Source organism: Dipteris shenzhenensis, chromosome 23, assembly GCF_047967505.1.
Source record: "Dipteris shenzhenensis isolate YYH24624 ecotype China chromosome 23, Dip_SZ_1.0, whole genome shotgun sequence".
NCBI lineage: Eukaryota > Viridiplantae > Streptophyta > Polypodiopsida > Gleicheniales > Dipteridaceae > Dipteris > Dipteris shenzhenensis.
The window spans coordinates 1,017,099-1,043,874 of record NC_141618.1 but is presented as its reverse complement, the minus strand read 5'-3'; the positions used below and the strand labels follow the sequence as shown (position 1 = coordinate 1,043,874).

Below are 26,776 nucleotides of genomic sequence, written 5' to 3'. Positions count from 1 at the left end.
TTCAGTCGATAAATTGTACTTTTGCCATCATTTATATTTACTACAAGGACTAAAATACCAGGAAAGAAGGACTACAATTTCCTTGGTTTATGACCAAAATAGCGCTAAAATAACTCCAACAACCCCACTGTTGTGGTTGCATGGAGATACATCTAGAAAAATACAATTAAACTTTCAAAAAATGCAATTGATGATATGGCCCTTGAGGGGCAAGGGCCATATCGACATGCCATTTTTGTCCAGTGGCATCCTAGATATTGTATAATGCACATAGATATGGCCCTTGCCCCTAAAGGGGACCCCTCAAGGGCCATATCGTCAATTGCATTTTGCTTGGTTGCACAACGGAATACATTTTCCTTGGTACACAAATATATAACTCCATGAACAAGGGTGGTGCCTTTCATAGATCTCCTCCCATAATACATAAAAATAGGTAACGGAGCTATAACTCCAAGAACCAGCGTGATGGTCTCTCTAAGACAACCTTGAATTTTGGGCAATGATAAGTGATCAGGCACTGAGGCAATGCTCAAAATGATAGATTACGTCTCATTATTATGCCAAAAACTAGTGCACTGGTCTCTCTAAGCCAACCTATGATTTGCATGGGCTACGAGCAAAGAAGCGACAAAAGGCTGCATGATGACAGGTGGTCATTGTGACAGTGTTCAGAATGATAGATTGCACTAAATTATTACTGCAAGAACCAGCGTAGTGGTCTCTCCAAGCCAACCTTCAATTTAAATGATCTGCATGGGTGCGTGCCCAGTGACAGGTGGCAAAGATGTAGCAAAAGGTTGCGCAATGATAATTGATCAGGCGGCGTAGTGCGTTGCGTGAAGTAGTGCAAAGATGCCATGTGTCGAGCTATGTGGTATCTGCACAAATAGATTGCATCTCATTATTATGCCAGTGCACCTTCATAATGTCGGGAAAATTTTTGACGAGAGCGTGGGTCCGTGCAAAATGCAAATATTCACTCAGAAGCGCATCACGCCCCAGCCCCAAAATGGCCCCGAAAATAGTTTCGTGATTGGCTACACCCAAGCTAACATTGATCCAAAACTCTTATCAAATAGGGACGAAATGCTACTGTCTAACCATCCATAGGTTGCTTGTAAATTTACGATCAAAAGAATTGTTGCAAGATGAGATTTGCTTGCCCCTTCATATAACATGGTGTGACAAAATATGAAGAGGGGAGAGGAGAAGAGTGGAGATGAGGAGAGAAGCCACAGCTAGAGAGCACACCACAAATGACTAATTGTACACTAGATTTAGTTAAAAATGTAGAATATATACAAATCCTTTTAGGGTTAGGGTTAGGGCATCTAACCCTTTCCTTTATAGCACTCTATATGTGTTAGTGCTATGCACATATGATCACATGATGTTGAGCTGATCTCTCAACACCTTCCCTCAAGATCAACATCATGAAGTAGGCCTTCCCTCAAGATGATGATTCTGGGGAATCGAAGAAGGACTGAACATTACATACCATCACACCCGTTTAATGGGAATGTCCTTTCTCTGCATCAAACCAAGAGCTTGTTAGTGTTTTTCTCGAAAAGCTCTTTACCAAGTCGTTTGATAAAGATGTCTGCAACATTCTCTTTGCTATCACAATGCTGCAATGTGATGTCACCAAGTAACACTCTTTCTCAGATGAAGTGCTGTGGTCAAGGTGCTATATCATGGTTGTCAAACAAATAGCCAACTGTTTCTTTGTCTTCAATTGAAGCAAAATATAGGGCACTCACTACAAATGCATGTGAGGCTATATGGATCAGAAGAATATTGTCAGAAACAGATTACTTTGACGAATCAAAGCCAACAACACTATACTATGATAGTCAATCAGCTCAAGCATTGGCCAAGAATCCAGTATATCATTGCAGGACAAAGTATATTTAACTTAATTTCTCGACAATGGGTGTGCTATGGACCCCGACCTGCAATGCAGTTTGACAATCCATTTATCACACTATCAGAGCAAAGGGGGTTTGTACACTCTAATTCCCCCACACACCTACTGCAATGAACTTTGCTAAGAAATGTCATTGTTGTCGACATTGGTTTTGTCCAACAATGACCATCATACTCCTGCTCCATGTCGTCCATTGCACTCACTCCATGCAACATGGGCGGTGGTTCGAAAGCAACCTTCCCATTGTACATTGTCAAAACTTCCTTTGTTTGTTGTCAAATATTTGAAAAAACAACTATAAACCCCACCTCCACCCCAAAAAACAAAAAAGGCTTTTAAAAAGCCCCAAAAAATGAGCATCTTAGCTCTTGGCATAGCAATCACAATTATGCAACAATTAGAAAGTGTAGGTGATTCGTATGAAAGGTAGGCAAGCCTATAGAAAAACATGAAAAGTAGTAAAAAATATATCGAATTGTTGTCAAACAGTAAAACAGCCATAACTTTTGCGTACCAACTTCGATTTCCAAACATTTTGAAGCAAAATCAATGGCATAACTAGATCTACGCACAATTTTACTCTTTGGAAGTGATGTTGGCCAAATTCGGAGTGGATGGGCCTCAAAAAGGGATGTCTTTTCTAGGAGGTAAAAACTCGTGCAAGTTTTTTCATTTACTTTTTTAATATTTTTTTGGGGATGAAAATAATGAAAAAAGAGCAAAGTTGGCGACCAGAGGAGGGTGCCAACTTTGCTCTTTTTTTGTTATTTTTAATTTAAAAATTAAAAAAATAGCTTTTTAAAAAAAACAAAAAACTCTCTAAAAAAAGGGTGAAGTTGCGCCCTCCTCTAGGCACCAACTTCACCATTTTTTTGAAGATTTTTTAAGAAATTATATATATTCATTTATTTATTTATATTTATATTTATATTTTTTTAATTTAAAGAAAATTTTAAAAAAAAGGGGCCATGTTTGGGGCCCAGAGGAAGGCGCCACCGCCCTCCTTTGGGCGCCAAACATGGCCCCTTTTTAAAAATCTTTCCTTAAATAAATAATTTTGTTTTTTAAAAAACAAGATTTTGAAAAAACAAAAAAAACATGCTTTTGGGAAAGGCTACCCCCCCACCCCCCCTGGCTATATAACCCCCCCCCCCCCCCCCCCCCCATGATACTCACTTTGTGAGTGAGCTATCAAGGTATCCCTCTCTCTCACACACACACAATAAATTTGTTAGTAAATGTATCTCACACACAGAGAAACTTATTTCTTTACACACACACACTCACACATGAATACTTCCCTAACTATGAATTATTGTTTTATGTACCTCGTGAAATCTTCCCTTTACACTTCCTTTTTAACCACCCCACATACCAAGCCCACTGATCGTCCCATACCTCCTCTAGTCCCTTCTTAACCCATGTACTCATTCGCTCCTTACTCCACTTGTGACTTAAACTTCACTTAAGAATCCATATGGTTGTTTATATTCCTAGGTAGAGCGATAACAAGCCAGGGAAAATAGGCATTACCTGTCTACCCAAACATAACTATGATGTTCTAACACCTACTTTGTTTGGATGGTGGCAAGTAAGTGGACCCTGACCTCGGAACGTGGACTACCTAAGGATTCGACATCTTTTTTCAATATTATGTTTTCAAACTCAATATTATTAAAAATTTCTTAATTTTGATCAAAATTTTTACAAACTCTAGTTGCATTTTTCAACTTAGATGTCTCAAACATTTTTTCCTTATATGTTTCCCTTTTTTAAAACTTTTCATCCAATTGATGGAATTAATTGTATGGCTCAATTATTAATGGGACTTTTTAATCTAAACACAGACTTTGATTTCCCAACTAGGTCGGGCTAGTGCCATACAATTAATTCACATCCATTGGATAATTCTTTAGCATGGATAACGCCCCCTTCTCTCTCTCTCTCTCTCTCTCTCTCTCTCTCTCTCTCTCTCTCTCTCTCTCTCTCTCTCTCTCTCTCTCTCTCTCTCTCTCTCTCTCTCTCTCTCACACACACACACACACATCCCCTTGGGGACCCTTGCAGTCCTTGGGGTGTATCAATACTTTAATGATAATGACAGTAATGATAATGATGACAATTACTGACACACACACTCATGGGGAGCATTGTATTTTCAAGGTGTTGCTAAGACTTTAAGAATTTAAACTTTAGTACACTAGATTATGGGACTTTTTTTCTACTTAGGATAGGAAGATTTGAGATATACCCTCGACAACTTTACCATGGTTTGAGATTTACCAAGAAGAGTCCCTTGGATTTGTGGGAATCTAACTTTCCAAAGTTACTCTATATTTGTAGGAATAAAAGCTACAGTTAATGAGATGGATGACCACACCTATATTGCTTGGACAATATATGGATGATCACAGCTATACAACAATTGTCCTCATGGCTCAGACAATATTTATTTTTCCACAATGGAATGAATTAATTGGGAGGGAAACCTATATGCAAAGATCACATGTGGATATCTGCCATGAATTAGATTATTATCATGCATTTTTTAAAAAGGTACTCTACGTGAGACTAGAAGTGAGATAGATTTTTGTATATATTTTTTGCACATTACTTGAAAAGGTTTGGATCACTACTTGGAGCTTAGGATTCTTTCTATATGCATAGATCACATGGGGATACCTATTTAATTTTTATGGAAGGACGTATTGTACTCAAGGCCATTTACAATATCCACTTGAAACACCCCATGTGACAATAGACACTAGGAAGTTATTAAGTAGAACATGACATTTGTCAATACTTTAGTAGCCAATTACTGGTGAAAAAGAAATTAGACAGTGGTACAATGGGTACATTTTCCCTCCCCTTCAAACCGTGGTAAACTAATGGTTTGGTGCATTGTCCTAGCAAGGGAATCCAAGGATGTGAACTCTTTATATTCCTCCCCTTGCGAGACCATAAAGAACTTAGCTTGAAGCACTATATGGTTTTTGTTCCAATTTCCTCACAAAACTAGCTATTCACTACTCTAAACTTACATCATCATGGGTATAGCATGAATGAATCCCGTGGACATTCTTTGAAACTCTCTGGCTTGTAGCAATGGGAAGAGATATCCTACTTGTGGTGTCGCCCCAAGTCCTTCATAGTTTTTTGAAGCTCAGACGCACAGATCACTCTACATTGTGTATAGTAGTAGCGAGGCACACTCCCCAGGTCAGATCTTAGTCCCAATACCTTGGATAATATATCGACAAACCACCCCCACCTGGTTATTCTGTTAGCTTACTCCCCAAGTCAGATCTTATTCTGAGCCTTCGGCATTGGGCTGAGCCTTGAAATGCTGCATTCTATCTCTACTTGATATGCTAGGCCTCGGTCTATTGGCACAGGATGATGATTCTCAGGACCCGACTAGAGGCCAGGCATTTGCTCATCTCCTACAAATCGATGACGTAGTGCAGTGTTTTTGCAACTTTGCTTTGTGGGTAGCCCAATAACCATTACACGTACTTGTCAGAGAGCTCTTGACTTTAGAGATCTCTGGTGCTCATGTTAGCTACACTGGCCCTTAGTATAAGCCCGCCAATGAGAACAGGTAAGAAGCGGAAAGCATATGAGGGGAAGCATAAGATGCAAAAGAGAAGGAGAAGCATAAGAGAAGGAGAGGGGAAAAGAAGAGAAAGGAAAGGGGAAAAGAGATTGAAAGAGGGGAAAAGAACCAAATATGCATAAGAGAAAAAAGAGAGAAAGCATATGCATAAGAGAAAAAGAGAGAAAGCATATGCTTATGCTTGCCGTGACAAACTGTCAATGAACCCATATTTCTTTTTGACTATTACATACTCGCTTACTTTGCATGTGTGTGGATGACTATAACTGTAAGGATGCCATTCAGAGAGCCCACAGTGGAGCAAGCATCTTAGCCTCAGTGTAACTGCCAAATCTTTTTTTGACTCCTACCTGTTTTTGCTAAGCCAGGTGACCAAGCCCACCTTTTGGCTATGAATGCTAGCATCTGCTTGAGGTCCATGTTGTGTTAATCAGCTATGGAAGTAAAGCGAGCAGTTCATCCTTATAAGAAGAATCACTTCTTGCTTGCACTCCCATAGTGGTGATCATAAGAGACCCTACGCATTGGCTCTCCCGTAGTGGCGACCATGAAGAGCCAAAGATTATCTCAGGGGCACTCTCATGCATCATGGTGTGTCTTCTAGGAGTTGTAAATTACAATTGGGCATGATGTTTCTCTGTAGAAACACATATAGATCATCAGATAAACTTTGATCATGTATACATAGTAGACCACGAGTTCATTTTTTCTTGTGAACATTGATCCATGCAAGGCTTACCTTGTCTACAAGTCTTAATGTTCTAGCTCTGTCTCCTTAGTGCTTCGAAAAATCAGTTTGCATTAGCAACTAACTATCAGAAATCACGTTGAGTGGGTTTGGCTCACTAAACACCTTGTAGTGACTCTAGGTTCACCCTGGAGGCAAGTTTGACCTCATGGCCCTGTTGATTCTCACTCGTATTATGTCCTACTCTTGGGAGCATATTGTAGACCATACTATAAGTAGATGCTCTCCTATGACTCAGAACTATCTACCTGAGTGCGCAAGGACTTTAGCTCTCTACCTAAGTGTGCAATGACCTTAGATCTCCACCTTCTCTACCTGATTACCTGGGCCTGGGATAATCTTGGATAAACTTTTGAAGATAAGATATATTCTCTGCATATAGCTTCTGGGTGGCCAGAGGTCGAGATGTAGCTCAACAAGTATGTCAATAAACTCCCTCTTGTGTATAGCTTAGATGCATCTACTGCTTCCATACAAAAGGTGAGGCCTAAAAACATTTCCTTTCCCTGACTCCTCCCACTCTTTCATGGAGTTGGTTCACTAACTGAGTTCGTATTTATCAAAAACTGTGGAGGTTTATATAAAAAAATGCGTACCAAGGGAATCTCCTCTTACAAATTCTACCCTTAAGGAGGTCCCTTGTTAATTAATGTCCCTTAGATCCTCCTTTAGAATTCCCTAAGACTTAGGATTTGTATTCTTTCTAGAAAGAGAGAGTCTATCTCTAATGTGTTTTGTCAGTTGCTTACAATATGCCACTCCTTCTTAACAAATGCTATATAATTAAGGGATTTAATCACTTCCTTGGTAGTTTTTCCTTTTTTTTACTGTTAATTAGCGATTGGTTACGTGCCGGTCTAATACCCTTTACTTGAATATAGAAACTACAACATCTAGCCTCTAGGACACCACTAAATAGGAATCATAGAGGACACATTTGATATGATTTACCCTTAGGAAGATTTGGGGTTAAGCTTTACACTTTGATTGACAACATTACACTTTATACTTCATATTGCCTTAAGAGATCTCCCCTGGAGTTTTATTATGACTTCATGGATGTATTTCTTTTCCTTGGGGACTGATTAGTACTTAGATGTTTGGTATATTCCATTTAACACTTTCCATATTATTATAGCCTATTTTACCATGGAATTTAGGGAGTTTTTTGCTATTTACTATTTGAAAATTTTATTATTGTATTCTATGATCATTGAATTGGATTATAGTCGGTCTATTTGAAGATCCCTAAGGCTTGGTCGATTGGTGACTTGAATTTCATTATAGGAGCAGGGTTTGGCATAACCATCTTTATGTACTTAGAGCACCTAGGTAATATTTTACCCTTAGGATGGTATTGGGCTACACTTTACAGTTTATACTGTGATATGTTACACTTTACACTTTATACTTTGATAAATGGAAAAGGCCATCATTTGTCATGAGTCAGTAACTTGCCAGCAGTGTTTTTTACATTGTGTTGCATTTCTTGAGAACTTCTCCTAATGCGACTAGGGAGAGAATTACCATCGGAGTATTCTTTTATCTTATTAGTTATATTATGGAGACATTTCCTATCTATTGAATTAAGAAACATTCATGGTGTAACTATTAATAGAAGTCAAGAATTTAGCATGATTTTAAGTGTGAAATGGTGAAAAGGCCATGTAGAATGGAGTCTGTCCTTCAATTTTGACATTCTTAAGGAGCTTATCACACTTTGATGTGTGCATAAATTTAATTGTGATACTGATAATTGGAAAGTGCCAACAGGAGATCGAGGAAAGGTATAAGTATATTGAGGTTATGTTTGGAATTTTTTGACTTTGGGAATTCCCTTAGACTTGGCTAGAATACCAAATTTTATGGTTTACTTGAGATTCCCACATATTACTTTGATTTCACTAACATTTTATATGCATTTTATAATATTTTTTATGACAAAAGGCAACGAATGCATGTGCAGGACACATATGACAAACACTTGAGCCCAGTCTTGCACAACCGTAGAGCGAGTTGTAGGATGCTAACTTTCGAAAGAAATGGAGTGAAGCATACTACAGTGTGAATGACAAGCTCTTGAAGCATACACGTCATCTCCTAAAGTTGGCTAACCCTGCACTAGAGGCAAGATGGTACAAGTAAGTGAATTGTGGGGATTACATGTGGAATGACAACGATTAGATGATGAACTTGTGTATGAATTGATTGTTTATTGAAACCACTTTTGGTTTGCAGGACTGTCACCACTCTGGACTAGGGGATGAAGCCTCCAAGGGCCATCAAACGAGGATAGGCTATAGAGCCTCGCAACGTCGGGGTTGATCGAGGACGATTAAGTAAGGTCTATGGAAGCTTTGGCAAGCGACAACAAGGGGATGCGTGTCATGATGGGCATTCCTGATCGTATGCTTCAGCACACCCTAAACCCATGATGAATAGGTTTCTTTGCTTTTGAATCGTGTTGTCATTGCTCAATTGATGAACACTTGTTTTAGGCCCTTTTTTGCAGCTAGAAGTGTGGTTTCCAAGACCTGGCTGAGACGGGAGACACTATGGTCCAAAATGCATGAAGCTAGACTCCACATTCTACGATGTTGGAGAAATTTCTATGCAATTGAGTGCAACAAGAATAAGTTCTTTAGACACACGCATGTGTATCGGTATGCTTTCATGACACGTTTTTTTGTGAGATGTATTTGTGTTTCATAGTGGAGAGACTAACCTGGTGGGCTTGGCCTTTTGGATGTGCCAATTTCATGTTTGCAAAAGTGGCGAACCAGGCAGTGAGCCATTTGCTGAGCGAGTGTGAGGCCAGGATGCATGATCCAAATGCATCAATGTATGAGGAGTTCCAGCTGGATCAAAAGTGGTCGAAGGAAGTGTACAAGAAGTGCCTGCTATTCTTGGACTACCTTGAAGGGGAGCACCCACGAGAGGAGAAAGAAATGTACATGATGTACAACAAACTAAGGGGGCCCAATGAACCACAGAAGCCTACAATGATGGTATCTACAAACTCAAGTGTCTCGCAAAATATTTCTCTTCCAGGTTATTTTATGTACTTACAAAGAGGCTCGATTTTGCATCGCACTGGTACATACCCTCTGGCAATGAATGGTCGAAGAAGTTTCTCTTTCCACTCACGAATCTTGTCTGGAGTCATGACTGGTGTATCATTAGTTGTGTGATGAGAATAACTCCATGCTAGAGGCGGTCCGGTGCTCTATGTAAGAGGCTTGCACATGTACCCCCGCAAGAGTGTCTACCTCCCCTGAGAACACTGTGTGTGAGCTGCCACTGGGGGGCTTACGCTGAGCGATCATAACCAAGTCATGTGAGAACTACTGTGGTGCAAGGATCAAGCTCGTAACATAATGATGATGACAAATGCATGTCGGGAGTAGCCAAGAGGCTGTACAAGGATGATATGTATGTGTAGGAACCAATGCCAAAAATAGTCAACAAATGTGACTGTACATGGGTGGCATATGTGCATGCAGGAAGAATGCAACACTCTTGAATCCGAGAAGGAAGATCACTCTGCCAAGTGTCACGTTGAGTGATGAAGTGCCAAATGCTAAGAGAACTGAACTGGTGCCATTGTGTGAATGTGTATACTGATGATAGATCCGATGGGACTGACGCTGGTGGTAATTAATCAAGAAATGTGGCAATGGCTTACTTGGTTTGGTGGAGTTGTATCTACTCTATGGTGGTGCTAGTCTACAGCTAAACTACACGTCAAAGCGTCAAATGAAGCAAATGAATTTTATCTTAATTCATTTTAAGTGCTGGGTGCACTGCAGTGGATTAGGAGGTGGTTCCGATGATGAGGATTGCATGATGTTGACCTGTGTAAATGTCAAATTGGAAGATTTGAGATGCTCAGCGCATAGAGCGCAAGTTGGCGATCATTTTTTCTTTTTATAGCGCTGTGAAATCCCCTCTAGATCAAAAGATAATTGGCAAAATTTTGATCCCAATAAGACCCAAAAATGATGATGTGGCCTGGAGGGTGATGTGGCAAAGGGTGTCACATTTTGAATTCACTATGTGCATGTGGAGAGGTAATAGTGCTTAGCTAGCACTCTGCCACATGGCTTGCTGAGGTGGCCAATGCTGACTATGCAGGGTGTTTGGTAGAGGTGAGTTGGCATGTGACTGGACTTGCAATTGTGACAGCAAGCTTAACCCTACTCAAACCTAAGCATGGTTACATTAACTTGGGTGACGTGGCAATAGGGCCAATTAGATGATGATGTGGCATTGCCTGCATGGCACCCAAGGATGTTGCTGATGTGGTAGTCTACGCTTGCAGATGTGGCAGGTCAGTGATGTGGCATGCATGTGTTAGTTGGCATATCCTAATGATGTGTCACTAACGTGGACCAATGGACCAACTATTGAAGTGGCATTGTGGAAGCCATGAGAGAGTGCCATGTGTCAATCTCATGGTCACTCCTCTTGGGGATAAGATTCCCTAAAATCTATGAGATTCCATCAAATCTCCTAGAGGCACCAGAATTTAGCAAGATTTCATCTATTGAATCTTCTCCATCGGGTCGTTGTCAGCATGTTGTGAACAGAGAGCACGTGGTGGTCATTGCAACTAATTAACGGAGAAGGCCGGGTCACATGTGGAGTTGTTTTGTGGGTTGGAGCATAGAGCCTAGTTGCTCGTCGGTTGGCGGGGAGTTGAGCTTTGGAGCCGATGGAAGTGACTGTTTGTCAGGGTTGATAGCATGGCAGCTTTGAGCTCTACCGCAGCTCTGCAACCGACTGCTCCACCGCATCTACTATCAGCAACTAATGAGCCCTAATGGCCCCATCCAACCCTTTGAATGCACAAGGTGTCCCTTTAGCCAATTCAGGGCGGTATAGGGAACAACAGGCTCCCCTAACACCACCCATATTGGGTTCACAACCTCGCCTACCTCATATAGCTCCAGTCAATCATGTCTTCATAGCTTGCCCCAGAGCAAGAATATGTGCAAGTAAGAATAGGGGAACCTATAAACTAGAAGTCTATTCTATTGGGTGATGCTCTCAAAATACCTTACGCTACATGGACACACATCTGAGCATATGCACTATGGTTTATATGGATATCCAGAAATGTTTTTCAATTCAATAATGATGTCATGCATGCTGAACAGCTCTTTGTTAATTGGTCTACAATGACCAGGTATCTCAACTTCAAGCAGAACTGGAAGAGCACATCCAGGAGCACATCCAAGAGGCAGGGAGATGCTCCAACTCAGGAGTGGACATGTAAGCTCAACTCCTCCCTTCACTCTTTCTAGTCAAATGCATACTAGAGTACCTTCACTGGCTACTATTTTCCTGCTCCTGAACTTTTGTCCACAGGCCATTACACTAGAGATTGCTGATGCTATGATGGCTACCAGTACATCAACTCTTTTTTCGAACATGAAGTTAATTGCAGCACACTGTCTCTTTCTTGGATAGTCAAGGATGTAGCTTGGGATCATAGTATGTGGCATAGCTTGCCTTCAACAAGCACATCAACTCTTGAGTATATTTTACTAGTTTTGCTTTTTTCCACTTCTAGAGAGTGGTTTTCTTGTATGCAGTTATTCCTCTCTAGAGGAGAACATTTTGTCAAGTTTTGACACCATTGTACAAATCATATGATTAGAATATAATCAAATTTTCTTTGCCCAATATATATATATATATGCGGCATTAATGGAGAGAAGACAAGAGTTCTCTCGTGGGTTACTTAAGTAAAATGTCTGGAGAGGGGTATATTGTAAGAGGTGTGAAGTAAAAAGTGGGTTGTGTACTTATGGAGACAATGATGGCTGTAGGTACTAGTGTTGGATGATCATAGTCCCCGAATCATTGCCACTTATTGTACCCAGAGGTCCAATTTCACATTCTACCATGACATTGATTCCAAAATAATTAAAGCATTCATTTGGGATCTAAGGATTTTAATAGGATGTATGGCATGGGGCACATTAGGGGTGTTGAGCTATCACCAAGGTTGTTCCTGCATATAAGTCGTACCATGTTGGATGTTGATGTTTTCAAAGTGTGATACTTGGAGACCGATTTTCTTATTTCATGTTACATATTCTTAATGTGACCACCCTAGGATACCATAAGGGCTTTAAAATGTTCATGTGAATGCAATGAGTGCTCTCTATTGTTGATGTCTTTTGATTAAACATTGTAAACTAATAATTGTCAATGCTACTTCCTTGTTCATGCTCGTGATTCTTTAAAGTGGCATTGATGCGATGTGCACATGATTAATAGGCAAAGATGTTGCAGTTGAATTGTGACTCTAAATCCACTTACTAAAGAAGCCTTTCTTGCACATGGAAGGTGGGCATGATCAAATAGGAAGGCTCACTAGAGAGATGAAGTCACACTCGTTAGAGGTGAATGTTTCAAGAAGCATAGATGTGTTACGTAGGGGATCGAACCACCAACCCACATTTTGTGAGTGTCTCTTACGCTTAATACTTATGTGAATCCCCCCCTTAGACCCCTTCACTTCTAACACCATCTTGGTCACACCCCAAGATAGATACCACCAAGGGGTTTTCCCATTTGTTTGATTCAAAAGGAAGGCATTATTGAGTTAGTAGTAGCATGTTGTAGTGTTAAGGGGGAGATTACAAAGAAAAGATAAAAATCTGTTAGTGAGTAAACTAACATTTAATGAATTTTTTAAGGGTTATAATTGTAGATATAAGTTTCAATTTTGCCTAGTCTTTATCTAAGGACTAAAATTTAGGCATTTCAATCTATATGACAAATTTATTGATCCTTGACTCAAATTGTGTAAGTTACACGACTCAAATTGCATGGTTTTTATAATTTGAGTTGATTTTAATCAAACCATATAACCATACTATATGGTCAAGAATTTGAGGTGACTTTAATGAAGCCATATACTCTACTATATGATTAAAGACAATTCTTACATGCATCCATGAAGAGAGAGAGAGAGAGAGAGGGAGGGAGGGAGGGAGCGAGGGAGGGAGAGGGAGGGAGAGGGAGGGGGGAGAGAGAGAGAGAGAGAGAGAGAGAGAGGGAGGGAGGGAGGGAGGGAGGGAGGGAGGGAGGGAGAGAGAGAGAGAGAGAGAGAGAGAGAGAGAGAGAGAGAGAGAGAGAGAGGAAACCTATATTTTGCTCCCATTCTCATATAGGTTTCCACTATGTCACCACTATTCCAGCTCTACCTAAGTAATACTTGGGCCCTAAATCTACCCACCTACACTAGTTTCGCAAGAGGAATTACTTGAATCTTAGAAATGTGGGAAAATATTGAATTTAAAATGGTACTCTATAATGAGAGGTTATGTTACAATTGGAAGTCAAACACATTTAAATGATAAAAATATGGTAATTAAACCATCTAGGTGCAGGAGAGTGCACATACTACATTTAAATGGTCAAATTTTGGTAATCAATATATCCAAAATATAAAGTGCACGTACTACATTCCTCATACGAGATCAATAGGAGGTATATTAGACTTGAATAGATTCTAAGTTCTAGGGAGCAAGACAAGACCAAACCAGAGACATTAGCAAGAGAAGAGAGAGAGAGGGAGAGATGGGGCATGTCATGGTGGTAATGAATCTCATGTCTCCCTATATGAGAGGATTTCATGCTATCCGTAATGATGTGGCATGAGTATTGATGACATGTTGTTTCACCTTGATGACATGGCACATCACATATATTACATGCAAGGACATGTGAAGTCTAATGTGGCAACAAGTAGAGCCTTACCTGGGATGACATGGAACCAAGCTAGATGACAATGTGTCCTTGGTGATTCATCACCTTATATGAGGTGGCAAGTAGGGCCTTATATGGGATAATGGTGGTGCAAAGCACATTGAAGGCATGTTTTTGTCGGATGGTCAACATGTATTAGGTGGCAGTATAGGAGTTGGTAAGGTGATGTAGCATGAGGTATCATCACAGCTGGGGGGGTAGATGTATGGGGTGTCACAATGTATGAGGTTGTAAATTCTTGTTCTTGTTGCTTATATGTCACTTCTTGAGGTGGCAAGGAATGATGGTTGCCATGTTGACTATCTAAGATGGTGTGCAAGTTAATGAGGTCACCATTGATGACTTGTTATGTGGAGGTGGCAATATGAAGTGTCACAAAAGCCACCCATTGATGATGTGGTATTTCCCACATAATGATATGTCAATTGTGTTAGCCAAGAGGGGCCGTCCACATGAACAACTTTCCCCACCCAAAAGGTTGCCACTAGGCTGCAAACTTGCCTTTCCAAGCATAGCCTTGGCATTTGGTTGGTGTGGCCTTCTTTCCTTCTATGGAGTATTTTTCATGTGGGGAAGGCAAAATTGATCTTTGTGCTACTCAATGTTGCCCATAGCTTCATCATATGTAAAGGAGTAATACCCTTGTGGATTTGGGTATGTTTGAATATGTTTAAAAATTACTACTTTCATTTTAAATTTTCTTAAATAACCCTCTAACAACTTGAGGTAAAAATCAAAAGTTCATCCCAATAGATTTAACACTTGGTTCATAAACCTATCTATAGTCACCTACTATTGAATTAGGTGCACAATAACAATGCACGTTTTACTTATATTTTAAAATTTAAAGCTCAATTTTAAGTGAAATTTTCAAAAATTTTGATAAATCAAATTAATATCTACACTATGTGAGGTGTCTTTGTATAAATTAACATGGCCATTTGATGTAAATTGAGAAAAATATATTTGTTTTGATATCCAAATGTCTAGTTGTTAAAATATAACATAGCATTATACACTCATCCTACAAATGAGGAAAAGAGGAGTAATATCTTCAATCTTTAATTAGACTATATCCTTATGTGAATAAGTAGATGTATGATATCTTATTATAAGACCACAAAGTGATATTCCACAGGGACTTAGGTGAGATCACCCATTTAGTGTGCAAATAAACCCTTATCTTGTGACCACCACCCATGTGACTTGCCTATGTGTGCTTGCTATGTCTATGTGGTGTGTGTCGTTGTGCATCATGGGTTATTGTGCATGTTGCATGTGTGCATTGCCATGCAATTCTTTCTATGTGTGTGTGCACGCACACACGCATGTGTGCATGTGCATGTGTGTGTATGTGTACATGTGTGTGTGTGCACGCGCACACATGCACGTGTGCTCGTGTGTGTGTGCACGTGCAAGCATGTGCGTGTGCGTACGTGTGCGTGTGTGTGTGCATGTGTGCACACACATGCATGTGTGTGTGCATGTGTGTGTGCCTGTGGGGTGCCTACATGCGCATGCAAATGCACACTTTGTGTTGTCTATCTTGGCTATGTATGCTTGTGTATAGAAGTCTTTGTTTTGTGTCCATGCTTGGTGGCAGCAGTAGGAGTAGTTCCCCCCGCAGGGCTTAATCCAACATGCAAAGTGGTGATTAATAGAAGTGTCTATATAAGGACTAGGAAAATGTGAGCCCTCATATACCCATGCGCATCTTTTGGGACTAAGGCTCTCTAGTTAATTAGAGTATGGAACCTCGAACACACGGCCTTGCATAGGTGGCTAGGAGGCCCAAGTGGCTGCTCCCATGATGTTTTCATAGGTGTGTTCAAACTACTAATAACTACCAATTTTAACAAGGCTACTACCATTGATAAAGTAGAAGTATCGATGGTGACATACCTTTTAACAACAGTATTTGTCTAGCACCAACGGTTTGCAAGTTTTCGAATTGGGAAAGGTTATCTATGATTGCATCCAAATAATGTAAAAAGTTCTCATGATTACATGAAAATATAATCCCAGGACATATGTTTGTTGCATTCTTCCAAAGTATGCATTTAAATTTATGGCTCATGTAAGCTGCTTACATGCAATATACTCACAAAATCTGGCTACTTCCAAAGCTCATTTTGATTCCTCAGTATAGCACCATGAAGTATGCATGTGCATTTCTGCTTAGCATCAAATTATGTTGTTATAGTGTCATAAAATTAAAACTTTATCTCGTTGGGTGTCTTGTCATGCTTTACACGTCATGTTGTGTCATACTTATAATGGCATCTTTGTCCTTTGATTCCCTTCTGATTTAGTTTCTGTCAACATGTACATTGTTGTTTTGCTGCTCTCAATGAAATGCCTTCTAATGCAAGTATTTCTTCTAAATTACTTGGTCAAGCATACATGATGATGTCAATACAAGGTTAGTCTAAGCTTGCTTGCCTCATTGTAGAAACATTTCTTTAATTTATGAACTGAAGCTTGAAGATGAGTTTCTTTGTTTGAACATTCTAAGACTCAAATGATTCTCTATGTTGCTCATATGCCCTCCTCCCCACTCATGTTTGTGCTTTGCTCATATGCCCTCCTCCCCACTCATGTTTGTGCTTTGTTCATTTAAATCACCTATCCTCAATTTATTGCACAACTATACCATGTGTGTCTAAAGCCTTACGATTTCACATCTTACATATTTATATTGAATTATACTTAATTAATGTGACACAATATGTGTTGTAAGTAGACGTGTGCTTCATATTTAATAATGTTTGAGAAGGCAAATTGGTGTAAATGTACACATTAAGTGATAGCAATGGAGAGAAGAGAAGTGTTCTTTTTGTAGTGAGGGTGAAAATATATATAGTTTCTAGAAGACAAGGTATTTAGAGTACACGCTTGCTTGCACATGTTCTATAGCTTTCAAAAAATTGATCTCCAAGTAACACACTATGAAATCATCAACATCCAACATGGTACGATCTATATGCAGTAACAATCTTGATGCAATAGCTCAACACCCCTACTGTGCCCCATGCCATACATCCTGTAAAAGTCCTTAGGATCCCAAATGAATGCTTCAAGTATTTTGGAATCAATGTGATAGAATGTGAAACTGGACCTCGAGGTACAACTACTTTCTCTTTGAAAAGCTATGTGTGGGTGGCAATGATGTGGGGACTATGCCCAATATTGATAGACAAAGGGTTATATTCTAAGAGGTGTAAAGAAAAAGTGGGTTGTGTACTTATCAAGACATGGGTGGCTTTAGGTACTAGTTTGGATGAGCATAGTCCCCACATCATTGCCACCCACACAGACCTTTAAGAGAAAGTTGTTGTACCTGGAGGTCCAATTTCCCATTCTATCACATTGATTCCAAAATACTTGAAGCATTCATTTTGGATCCTAAGTATTTTTAAGGATGTATGGCATGGCGCACATTAGGGGTGTTAAGCTATTGCATCAAGGTTGTTATAGGAAGGATATAAGTCACACCATGCTGGATGTTGATGTTTTCAAAGTGTGTTACTTGGAGAACAATTTTCTGAAAGCTATAGAACATATGCAAGCAAGCATGTACTCTAAGAACCTATATTCTAGAAACTATATATATTTTCATCCTCTACTTATATATCCCCTCTTGTATGTAAATGGCATGTAAGTCGATCAAAAGATAAAATCCCCTTTCATGCTTATGTGTTTTATGCTACATATTCTACTTGTTTCATCCCTGCTTCTTTGTATGCTTTTGGACTTCGAAAGTATACTTAATTAATGTGACACAATTATGTTTTCACATCTTACGTATTTATATTGAAGTATACTTAATTAACGTGACATAGTCGATGTTGCAAGTAGATGTGTGCTTCATATTTAATAATGTTTGAGAAGGCAAATTGGTGTACACAAATGCGATAGTAATGGAGAGAAGAGAAGTGTTCTTTTTGCGTTATGCAAGTAAGATTTCTAGGGGGGGTATATTCTAAGAGGTGTGAAGTAAATGTGGGTTGTGTAGTTCTCGAGACAGTGGTGGCTATAGGCACTAGTTTGGATGAGCATAGTCCCCACATCATTGTCACCCACACACACCTTTTTAAAGAGAAAGTACTTGTTGTACCTTGGAGGTCCGATTTCACATTCAATCACATTGACTCCAAAATACTTGAAACATTTATTTGGTGTCCAAGGATTTTTTAAGGATGTATGGCATGGGGCACATTAGGGGTGCTTCCAGGTTGTTCTCGCATATAAGTCGTACCATGTTGGATGTTGATGTTTTCATAGTGTTACTTGGGGCCAGTGCCCACGAGGCCACAAAGGTGCCTTTGGTGCGTGTTTTGAGAAGCCTCAAATCCATTCTCTCGTGTGAACCAAAATGAGAGTCGAATGAACAAAAAGGAGAGTCTTTAATGCATCTGTGGATGAGCTGGCGACCTGCAGGGAGCTGTATTGTTGCGTAGTGGTTTTTATTGGCTGCTCAGAGGCTCTGGATTGTGGGAGCAACATTGAAGAAAAAGGTTAGAGCCAAATGGCAATCCTCTATTGGTTGGATGCGAAATGGAGCACAAATGCTCAAAGTTACAACCTCCAAAATGGAGGTGCAAATTCGAGCATCAATGGTGCTCCATCCCTGCATCCAAATGCGTGCCAGCTCCATCAATTCCTACGTGTGCACTGAGCCTTGGAGATCAATTTCATGAAAGCTATAGAATAAGTGTGGACTCTAAATACCCTATATTCTAGAAACTATATCTATTTTCATCCTTGCCTCTGTAAGAAAAATTGTTTGCTATCAACTTGGAAAGTACCCTTTATGTATTCACATAAGTTACTCACATGGGATATACACTTATATAATCCCCTCTTGTATGCAAATGGCATGTAAGTGATTCAAAATATAAAATCCGCTTTCATGCAGATGTGTTTTATGTTATGCATTCTACGTGCTTCATCCCTACTTCTTTGTTTGCTTTTCGACTTGGAAAGTCATAACTTACTCACATGGGATATGCATACGTAACTTACTCACATGGGATACGTACTTACATAATCTCCTCTTGTATGTAAATGGCATCTAAGCTCGCCAAAATATAATATCCCTTGTTATGGTCATTTTTTTAATTTTGTGTTACATATTCCGAAAGTGACCACCCTAGGATACCATAAGGGGTTTAAAATGTTCAGTTGAATGGAATGTGGATCAAGTGCTCTCTATTGTTGATGTCTTTTGATTAAAAATTGTAAACTAATAGTTGTCAATGCTACTTCCTCGTTCACGCTCGTGGCTCTTTAAATTGGCATTGATATGATGTGCGCATAACTAAGAGGCAGAGATGTTGCAGTTGAATTGTGACTCAAATCCACCAACTTAAGAAGCCTTTTTGGTACATGGAAGGTGGTCATCATCAAATAGGGAAAGAGAGGAGTAAAGGGCTCACTAGAGAGATGAAGTCCCAATCGCTAGAGGTAAGTGTTTCGAGAAGCATGGACACATGTTACATAGTGGAGCATTGGAAGGTGGATGGGGCTACAGATTGGGTGGGTCTTGGGCATGGGGAGAAAGATGAACATGGTATGATGTAGTTGATGGAAAAGGAGGATGAAGAGGTGAGAGTTAGGCATTGTCAACATGTCCCCATGAAAGAACGATCCAACTAGCCCTCCTTTTTGTGAGAATTGCTACTTTCGAAAATCAATAGTTGAGTTTGAGGGGGTGGGCTATGGCACACGTTGGTGACCAAAGAACTAGAGCTAGAGACTTCTCTTCCACATCAAAAAGGAGGTGGGGCATTAGATCCAATTACCAAACCACATTTTATGAAAGTGTCTGTTGTGCTTAAGACTTATGTGAATCCCCGCCCTTAGACCCCTTTGACTTCTAACACCATCTTGGTCACACCCCAAGATAGATACAACCAAGGGGTTTTCCAGTTTGTTTTATTCAAAAGGAAGGCATTATTGAGTCAGAGGTAGCATGTTGACGTGTTAAGGGGGAGATTACAAAGCAAAGCTAAAATTCCATTAGTGAGTAAATTGACATGTAAAGTATGTTTTATTCAAAAGGAAGGCATTATTGAGTTAGTGGTAGCATGTTGAGGTGTTAAGCGGGAGATTACAAAGCAAAGTTAAAACTCCACTAGTGAGTAAATTGACATGTAAAGTATGTTGTAAGGGCCATAATTGCAGATACAAGCTTCAATTTCCGAGGAAAGATGAGGATTCATTCCCGTGTGCAAAAAACCTATGTGCAAAGATGAGTCATCATGGCCCGACTTTGCAAAAGAACTGCAAACACGCTACAACAAGCGGCGAACATTGGCTAGAGGACTAAGCTCATAAAATTGGAGATAGATTTTCATAAATGCGTTTTAGGGAAGAATTCAGAAAACGTCCGAGCTCATAAAGTGGGAGATAGATTTTCATAAATGAAGAGGTAGTCACACAGATGATAACTAAATTTGCAAAAAAAAGTGGAGGTGGTGGTGACCTCTAAGATGGTGCAAGTAGAATTGGAGGGGAAGGTGCATGAAGCACCCTGAAGTGGTAAATACCCAAAGGTATGAAGAAGGTGGGAGTGTGGGTGCATGGAAACATGCAATCTCACCACGCACCATCGATGGCCTGCTTCAACCAACTCCATCGCCACAGACCTTCTTCCCCTCATCTTTCCAAACCTCCATCGCCTCATTATTCGTGCACCTTTTCCTTCCATGGCTCTACCTCCCCTTCGCCCTCCCTCCCTCCCTGCGCACCGGCGATGACTCAGAGCGCCGCTCCAGCAATCTACACGGTACTTTGGATTCGCTTTACTGCTGTAGCTAGCCATGGTAGCTCGGCGTTGAGCTCGGAGTTCCACAGAGTGCACACCCTTTCTGCCTCGCGCCAGCACGATGCGATAGAGATTCTGTCCTACATGGATATGCGCGCGAGAATTCCGTCACCACGGACGGAAATCCGAGTGAGAAGCATCTTTTGATGCCCCGCTAGATCTGCGAATTTTGCCGGACGAGCTCGGTAGATCTGTCGTCTGTTCACCTCGTCTACTCTGGCTATATTTTGGCGCCTGTTGCAGATTTCTGGAGGTGATGCAAAGTTTAATGCACAATCATCGATTCAATCAGAGAGAGAGAGAGAGAGAGAGAGAGAGAGAGAGAGGGATAGGCTTCGAGCAGATGGCGACGCCCTCTCGCTTCGTTGACCGATCGATCGATCCGTGATTCCGTCAGCTGCTCTCGCCCGCGTGATTTCGTTCATTGTCATCGCTCACAATCATCAATCCCTCACGCCTCTCCTCTCTCGACACCGATGCGATCGCGAATGCTTAGCGCCTAGAGCCGGGATTCTGTAGCTCGCATTGCTTCTCCGTCGACATACAGCAGCAAGTTCGCGATCTCTTAAAAGTAAATCTTTACGCACTAAATCCTGGACTTCATCTTTCAGTGCCTATTTTAAGCAGAACCATTCAACGAGCAGCAGCGGGATCTTGGCGAACACCTGGGAGCTTGTCTATCCAAATCACCTGCCAGGAAACCTGTTATCCCTTCCGTGCACGAAATCTTCAATCATCGCCACTGCGATCCGGCGCACAAAATCGATTGCCAGGAGAGAGGGCAGAGAGTGTGGCTTCCAGCAATGGCGACTTATGAATCATCCGACCTCCGAGCTCCGCTCCTTGAACCATATCGAAAATCTGGCAGGGGATGCCTCTGCAGACTTTGCAGGAAAGTGCGGGGATGCGTCATCTCTATAAGCAATGGCGTGACCTCCTTCTTCAGAACGGTATGGAAAGCGGCCAAGGACGATCCAACCAAGACTATCCACGCCTTCAAGATGGCCTTGGCACTGAGCCTAGCTTTTCTGCTGGTGCTTCTCGAAGCGCCGTATGAGTCACTCGGCAGTCACGCCATTTGGGCCATAATGACAGTGGTGGTGGTGTTCGAGTTCAGCATAGGTGAGGCTCACGATCTCCGTCCTGGCAGCTCTTGGTTGCTCTTGAAAATTGGCGACTAATCCTCTCCAATTTCTTCAGGATCTCAATCCTTTTTCTCGTGATTTTCCTCCAGGTGCGACGCTGAATAAGGGCTGCAATCGAGGCGCTGGCACGCTCTTAGCAGGGCTTCTTGCTATCGGCATCGGCCAATTAACTCGCCTAAGCGGAAGCGTCGCTCATCCAATCATGATCGGCTTGAGCGTTTTTGTGATAGGTGTGGAACGCTCTTGTTTCTGCTACTGGTTGTTTGCGTTCGGATTATGTCCGTTTGTTTCTTCTTCAAACGCTGCTCCTTGTTGTTGTCTAACTATGAGATCGACAGGCGGAGTAGTGACATTCGCGAAACTCTGGCCTACGATGAAATCGTACGAATTCGGCTTCAGAACATTTTTGATCACCTTTAGCCTTATCATGGTTGCCGAATACCGAGGAGGCAATGCAACCAGCACAGCTGTGGATCGGTTTCTTGTCATTCTTCTTGGTGCGGCCATAGGGCTTGCTGTGAACATTTTCGTCTTGCCAATCTGGGCGGGAGAGGATCTTCATAAATTTATTGCAAAGAATTTCGACAGCGTCGCAGACTCCCTCGAAGGTACGGAAGCTTTGATCTTAGTAAACAAACGCAATGTCTCGTCTCATGTGGTTTTCGGTGATTTTCTGCTGTCTTTCTGGCTGCGAGAAATCTTTGGTTTACGATTTATCCTGCTTACTAAAGAGTGTACAGCTTCTTAACAGTCTGTGTGAACGAGTATCTTCGAGGCACTACACTTGAAAGAGTTCCCTCGAAAATTTTTATGGGATTAGCCGCGGACGACCCTGTTTACAAGGGTTATCGATCTGCCTTGGTCTCTGCAAGCAAGGAAGAGTCGTTGGTATTCTCTCTAAACCCTCTTCAATTGCATCCGTGATTCATTGCGATTTTGCTTAGCGCTGCTAGAGGTAAGGGCGGCTCCTTACATCTCACAGGCTAGCTTTGCAACTTGGGAGCCTCCGCATGGACGGTTTCGGGGGATGAACTATCCATGGCGGCAGTATGTGAAGGTTGGTGCAGTCCTGCGCCATTGTACATACTCCGTAGTGGCCTTGCATGGCTGCCTGCGGTCAGCAATACAAGTAAGTCGATTTCAATGGAGTTTCTGATCGATACCTCTCTACACTGCTTCTTCCTTAAATATTTAGTATGTCACATCCTTGGTGGACCAAATAATGCATAATCTTCCATGCAGCTGAGAACTGCTTTCTCCAAGTTTCCTTTCATCCTGGCACTTTCTTCATTGGCGTAAAGTTGATACAGACCCATCCTCTCAACATGTATATATGGCTCTAATAAGCCTCCCCTGTGCTCCTGTTTCCAGAATAGGAAGATTGCCTTCGTTCCTTTTTTGAATGAATTTGTAAAGTTCTGTTCTGTATCTATGCTTCTGGAGGCGCATTCTAAGGGTTGGAATGTGACCAACAGGCCCCTCTAGCTGTACGGAAGCTTTTTGAGAACGAACTTCGTGAGGTCAGTGTCGAAGGTGCCCTAGTGCTACGGAAGTTGGGGAAACAAGTCGAAAATATGCACAAAGGGGATCCTAGTACGATCTTGAATGGTGTACGACATGCAGTCGATCGGTTGCAGCAGAGTTTGTACTTGCATTCATATCTTCTTGTACGGCAAGAAACAGGGATCTTAGAGGAGCATGTGGACAATCTTTCTGTGAATGTAATCCCAGAGATATCAAGGCCCTTCAATAGTCACGATTCTAGCAAAATCTTTCGTGCTCGGTCAACTAACAAGCTAGGAATGGCATATCCTCAAGATGGGTCCAGCAATAATTCCAGAAGAGGTTTCAAGAAGCTGCACTCTTGGCCGTCGAGACCCATGGATGACTTCGATTTTGCAAAGGAATCTGTGTTTGAAGAGCGAGTGAGGGTGCTGGAGAGTGCGAGTGCACTTTCGTTGGGAACATTTGCAACATTGTTGATGGAGGTTGCACTCAGGCTTGATTATGTGGTGGAGGCAGTAGAAGAACTAGGGGATCTTGCAAATTTCAAGGATGAAAATGGCAATGACGCGACAGAGGTTCCAGATAAGATGAATGGAAAACATACACAGAAAACTATGGAAGAAGGCATGCAGAAGTGTTAGGAACAAAAACAAGCACAAGAAATATGCTGAAACAGTGAGTTGTTTGTTTCGAGAGGATGCTGCAGATGCGTCGTATTACAGGCGTGAAAATGGATCTGCTCTTCTTCTTGCTTTCGTACACGCATTGTGGATTTTCTGAAAATAGCTGTAACCACCTATGACATGGAGCTTGGAGAGTTTCAAGAAGCTGGGTAGCCTTCCGGGATGCTGTATCTAGAGGAACTCCCAGACCAATGCAAAATTAAGCTAGGCAGTCTAGTGAGGCAAAAGATGTATGTTCCATCGTTCATGGGTTCAAGAATGTTTTGGCATCCTTTACTGCTATCTCAGACAGTTCACAGACAATGAAGATCTTCCTTACAGAAACCTCGATCTGGCTCATCATGGACTTGGAATGTGTGTGGAAGAGCCACTACTGAGCCGCTTAGACTTAAAAGTCAAGACGCAGGTGCTATTGTATGGCGTTAAACGTTGAGAATTTGGAGTTCAGGGGTGTTACATTGTCAGACCTTTCATGAAGGCGGCCCCAACACTTTGCCAGGTACTATTTGAATGTAGCAGTCATGACCCTCCAGCCTGGGGTTTACAATGTTTCCACCTTTCTTTTCAAGTAAACCAACTTCACCTCCATATCTAGCTTCTGAATGGCACACAATGGCCAACCTTTTTATTTTGCAGGGTATGTTTTGAGGATACAGAATACTAGTTGCTGGATCACTCTAGTGTGTACAATTTAAGGGTTTGAGCTCTATATTGTACAACACAAGTTGACTCTTTCTTGCCCTGTGAATCAAGGTATTTTCTCCATTAAACAATGTGAACTGAGCCAGATCAGCGGACATGTAAATGTCTACATGATGTCATAATTATCTGTGAACTGCATACCCATAAGGGCCTTCAAGGCTTACAGAACCTTACAGTGGATCCTGTGGTCAGAAGTATGCTTGCAGTTTTACCACCCCACCCACAGGTTCTTGTTGTATTTTTGGCTTGTAACAGATACTTCAGCTGATAAACTCTCACTGGTTACCTTCCTGAATGTTTCCAACATCAGTTCCCAACAGTGCCAAAGAAGTGAGAGTTACAGGTTAAAAAATGAAGATGTGGCAAGAGCGCATGATGACAGTGTAAAAGCAGTCATATTTTGGGAGAGTGTAAAAGTGAAATCAGCAGTGGCAAGGATGCATGATATAGTGTGAAGGCACTCCTTATCAATGCTAGGTGAACTGGATGATGAAATGATTCATATCCAACTGAGTTTTAGAAAAGAAATTGTAGCTGTTGTACATGAGGCTTGCAAGGGTGCATGATCCAGCCCCTATATTGTTTCTGTAGGACCATTTGCTAGTTTCATGGGATGATGGGATGTTTTATATATGACTGAATTTCAGCAAAGAAATTGTAGATGCACATGACGCTTGCAAGGCATGTGGAAGGTGACCATTAAGGTGACATGTAGAATTAACATTGTTGCTAGATGCACATGACAGTGGGACGTTTTAAATCTGAATGAGTATGAGCATAGAATTTTAATTTGTTTGATTGCAAATTTATACTCTCAGAGCAGACAATATATACTCAACCTTTGCTATCACTGGAAACAACACATAAAATAGCAAAATTAAATTGAATCAGTCCCCACATAATTCATGCATCAACATTTAGGGCCCTGCTAAGGGACTATGGGAAGCTACCAGCTGGTTGCGTTTGGGCCTGAGTGACAAATGGGCTATCATTACTGACGAATACAATTAGCATAGTTAGTGGTAATGTAAGCATTAGTTAGTGATTATATAGTGATTATATAGTGATTATATAGTGACTTAGGGGCTTTTACTGAATAAATTATGTGGGGTTAATAAGCGTATGACAAGAGGCTCCATCCCCCATTTGCTCCACCTCCCACTCATTACTAACTTGCCTTTCCACTCCTCTCCTCTCCTCCCTTTTCAGCCTTCTCCTATTCCCCTTTCACTGATTTTTGGAGGATCTTGTTTTCTTTTTTGGGAAAGTTTGTAGGCATTACAGGCTATAACACCAGGCTGTGGCAAGACCAAACGCAAAAATGTCTGCTCTAGTCCTTGATGGTTTCAATGACATCCTTTCCTGGGCTTGGAATTTCCATGTAAGTCTTTGGTTGTCTTGAGCTAGTAGCAAATGGTGTCGTATGGCATTTGTCCTTTTAAAATTTGGAGTCAGGGTCTTATCCCACTTTGGGAATGTATGCTTCTAATACATTCTCCAAAACAGGACTTAATGAGACGTTTCTTGAAGGCTGGATCCAACTTGCAAGGTACTATTTGAATACAACAGTCATGATGGGGTTCACAACGTCTCTACCTTATTTTCAAGTAATCTAACGTACAGAATGGCCACCCTTGTTATTTTGCAGGGCATGTTTCAATGATACAGAATATTAGCTCCATATTTACAAAATGATGATATTAGCACAGAAGCCGTCTTTTTGGTCCTGTGAATCAGGTGTTTTCTCCATCAAACAAGGTGAACTCAAATCTCCATCAAATGAGACAACACCCTCATCTCCATACATGACAGCAGCATCTTTGACAATGTCT

At 41.1% G+C, this 26,776-nt stretch overlaps 1 protein-coding gene across 1 annotated transcript; it reads left to right on the top strand.

The window, feature by feature from the left end:
* Window positions 1-21,273: 21,273 nt before the first annotated feature.
* LOC147886836 (aluminum-activated malate transporter 9-like) lies at window positions 21,274-25,709 on the top strand. Its single transcript, XM_087394410.1, has 7 exons — window positions 21,274-22,030; window positions 22,143-22,283; window positions 22,392-22,661; window positions 22,805-22,941; window positions 23,036-23,182; window positions 23,529-24,741; window positions 24,879-25,709. Exons 1-6 carry the CDS (start codon window positions 21,712-21,714, stop codon window positions 24,198-24,200), a joined length of 1,686 nt encoding a protein of 561 aa, XP_087250536.1. The 5' UTR covers window positions 21,274-21,711; the 3' UTR covers window positions 24,201-24,741; window positions 24,879-25,709.
* Window positions 25,710-26,776: the final 1,067 nt, after the last annotated feature.

Bases quoted from the DNA above. Each gene is read 5' to 3' on its own strand.
- LOC147886836 (XM_087394410.1), top strand. From the start codon at position 21,712: ATGGCGACTTATGAATCATCCGACCTCCGAGCTCCGCTCCTTGAACCA. The intron at 22,284-22,391 runs GTGTGGAACGCT...TGAGATCGACAG, and splicing joins CTTGAGCGTTTTTGTGATAG to GCGGAGTAGTGACATTCGCG. The intron at 23,183-23,528 runs GTAAGTCGATTT...TGTGACCAACAG, and splicing joins GCCTGCGGTCAGCAATACAA to GCCCCTCTAGCTGTACGGAA.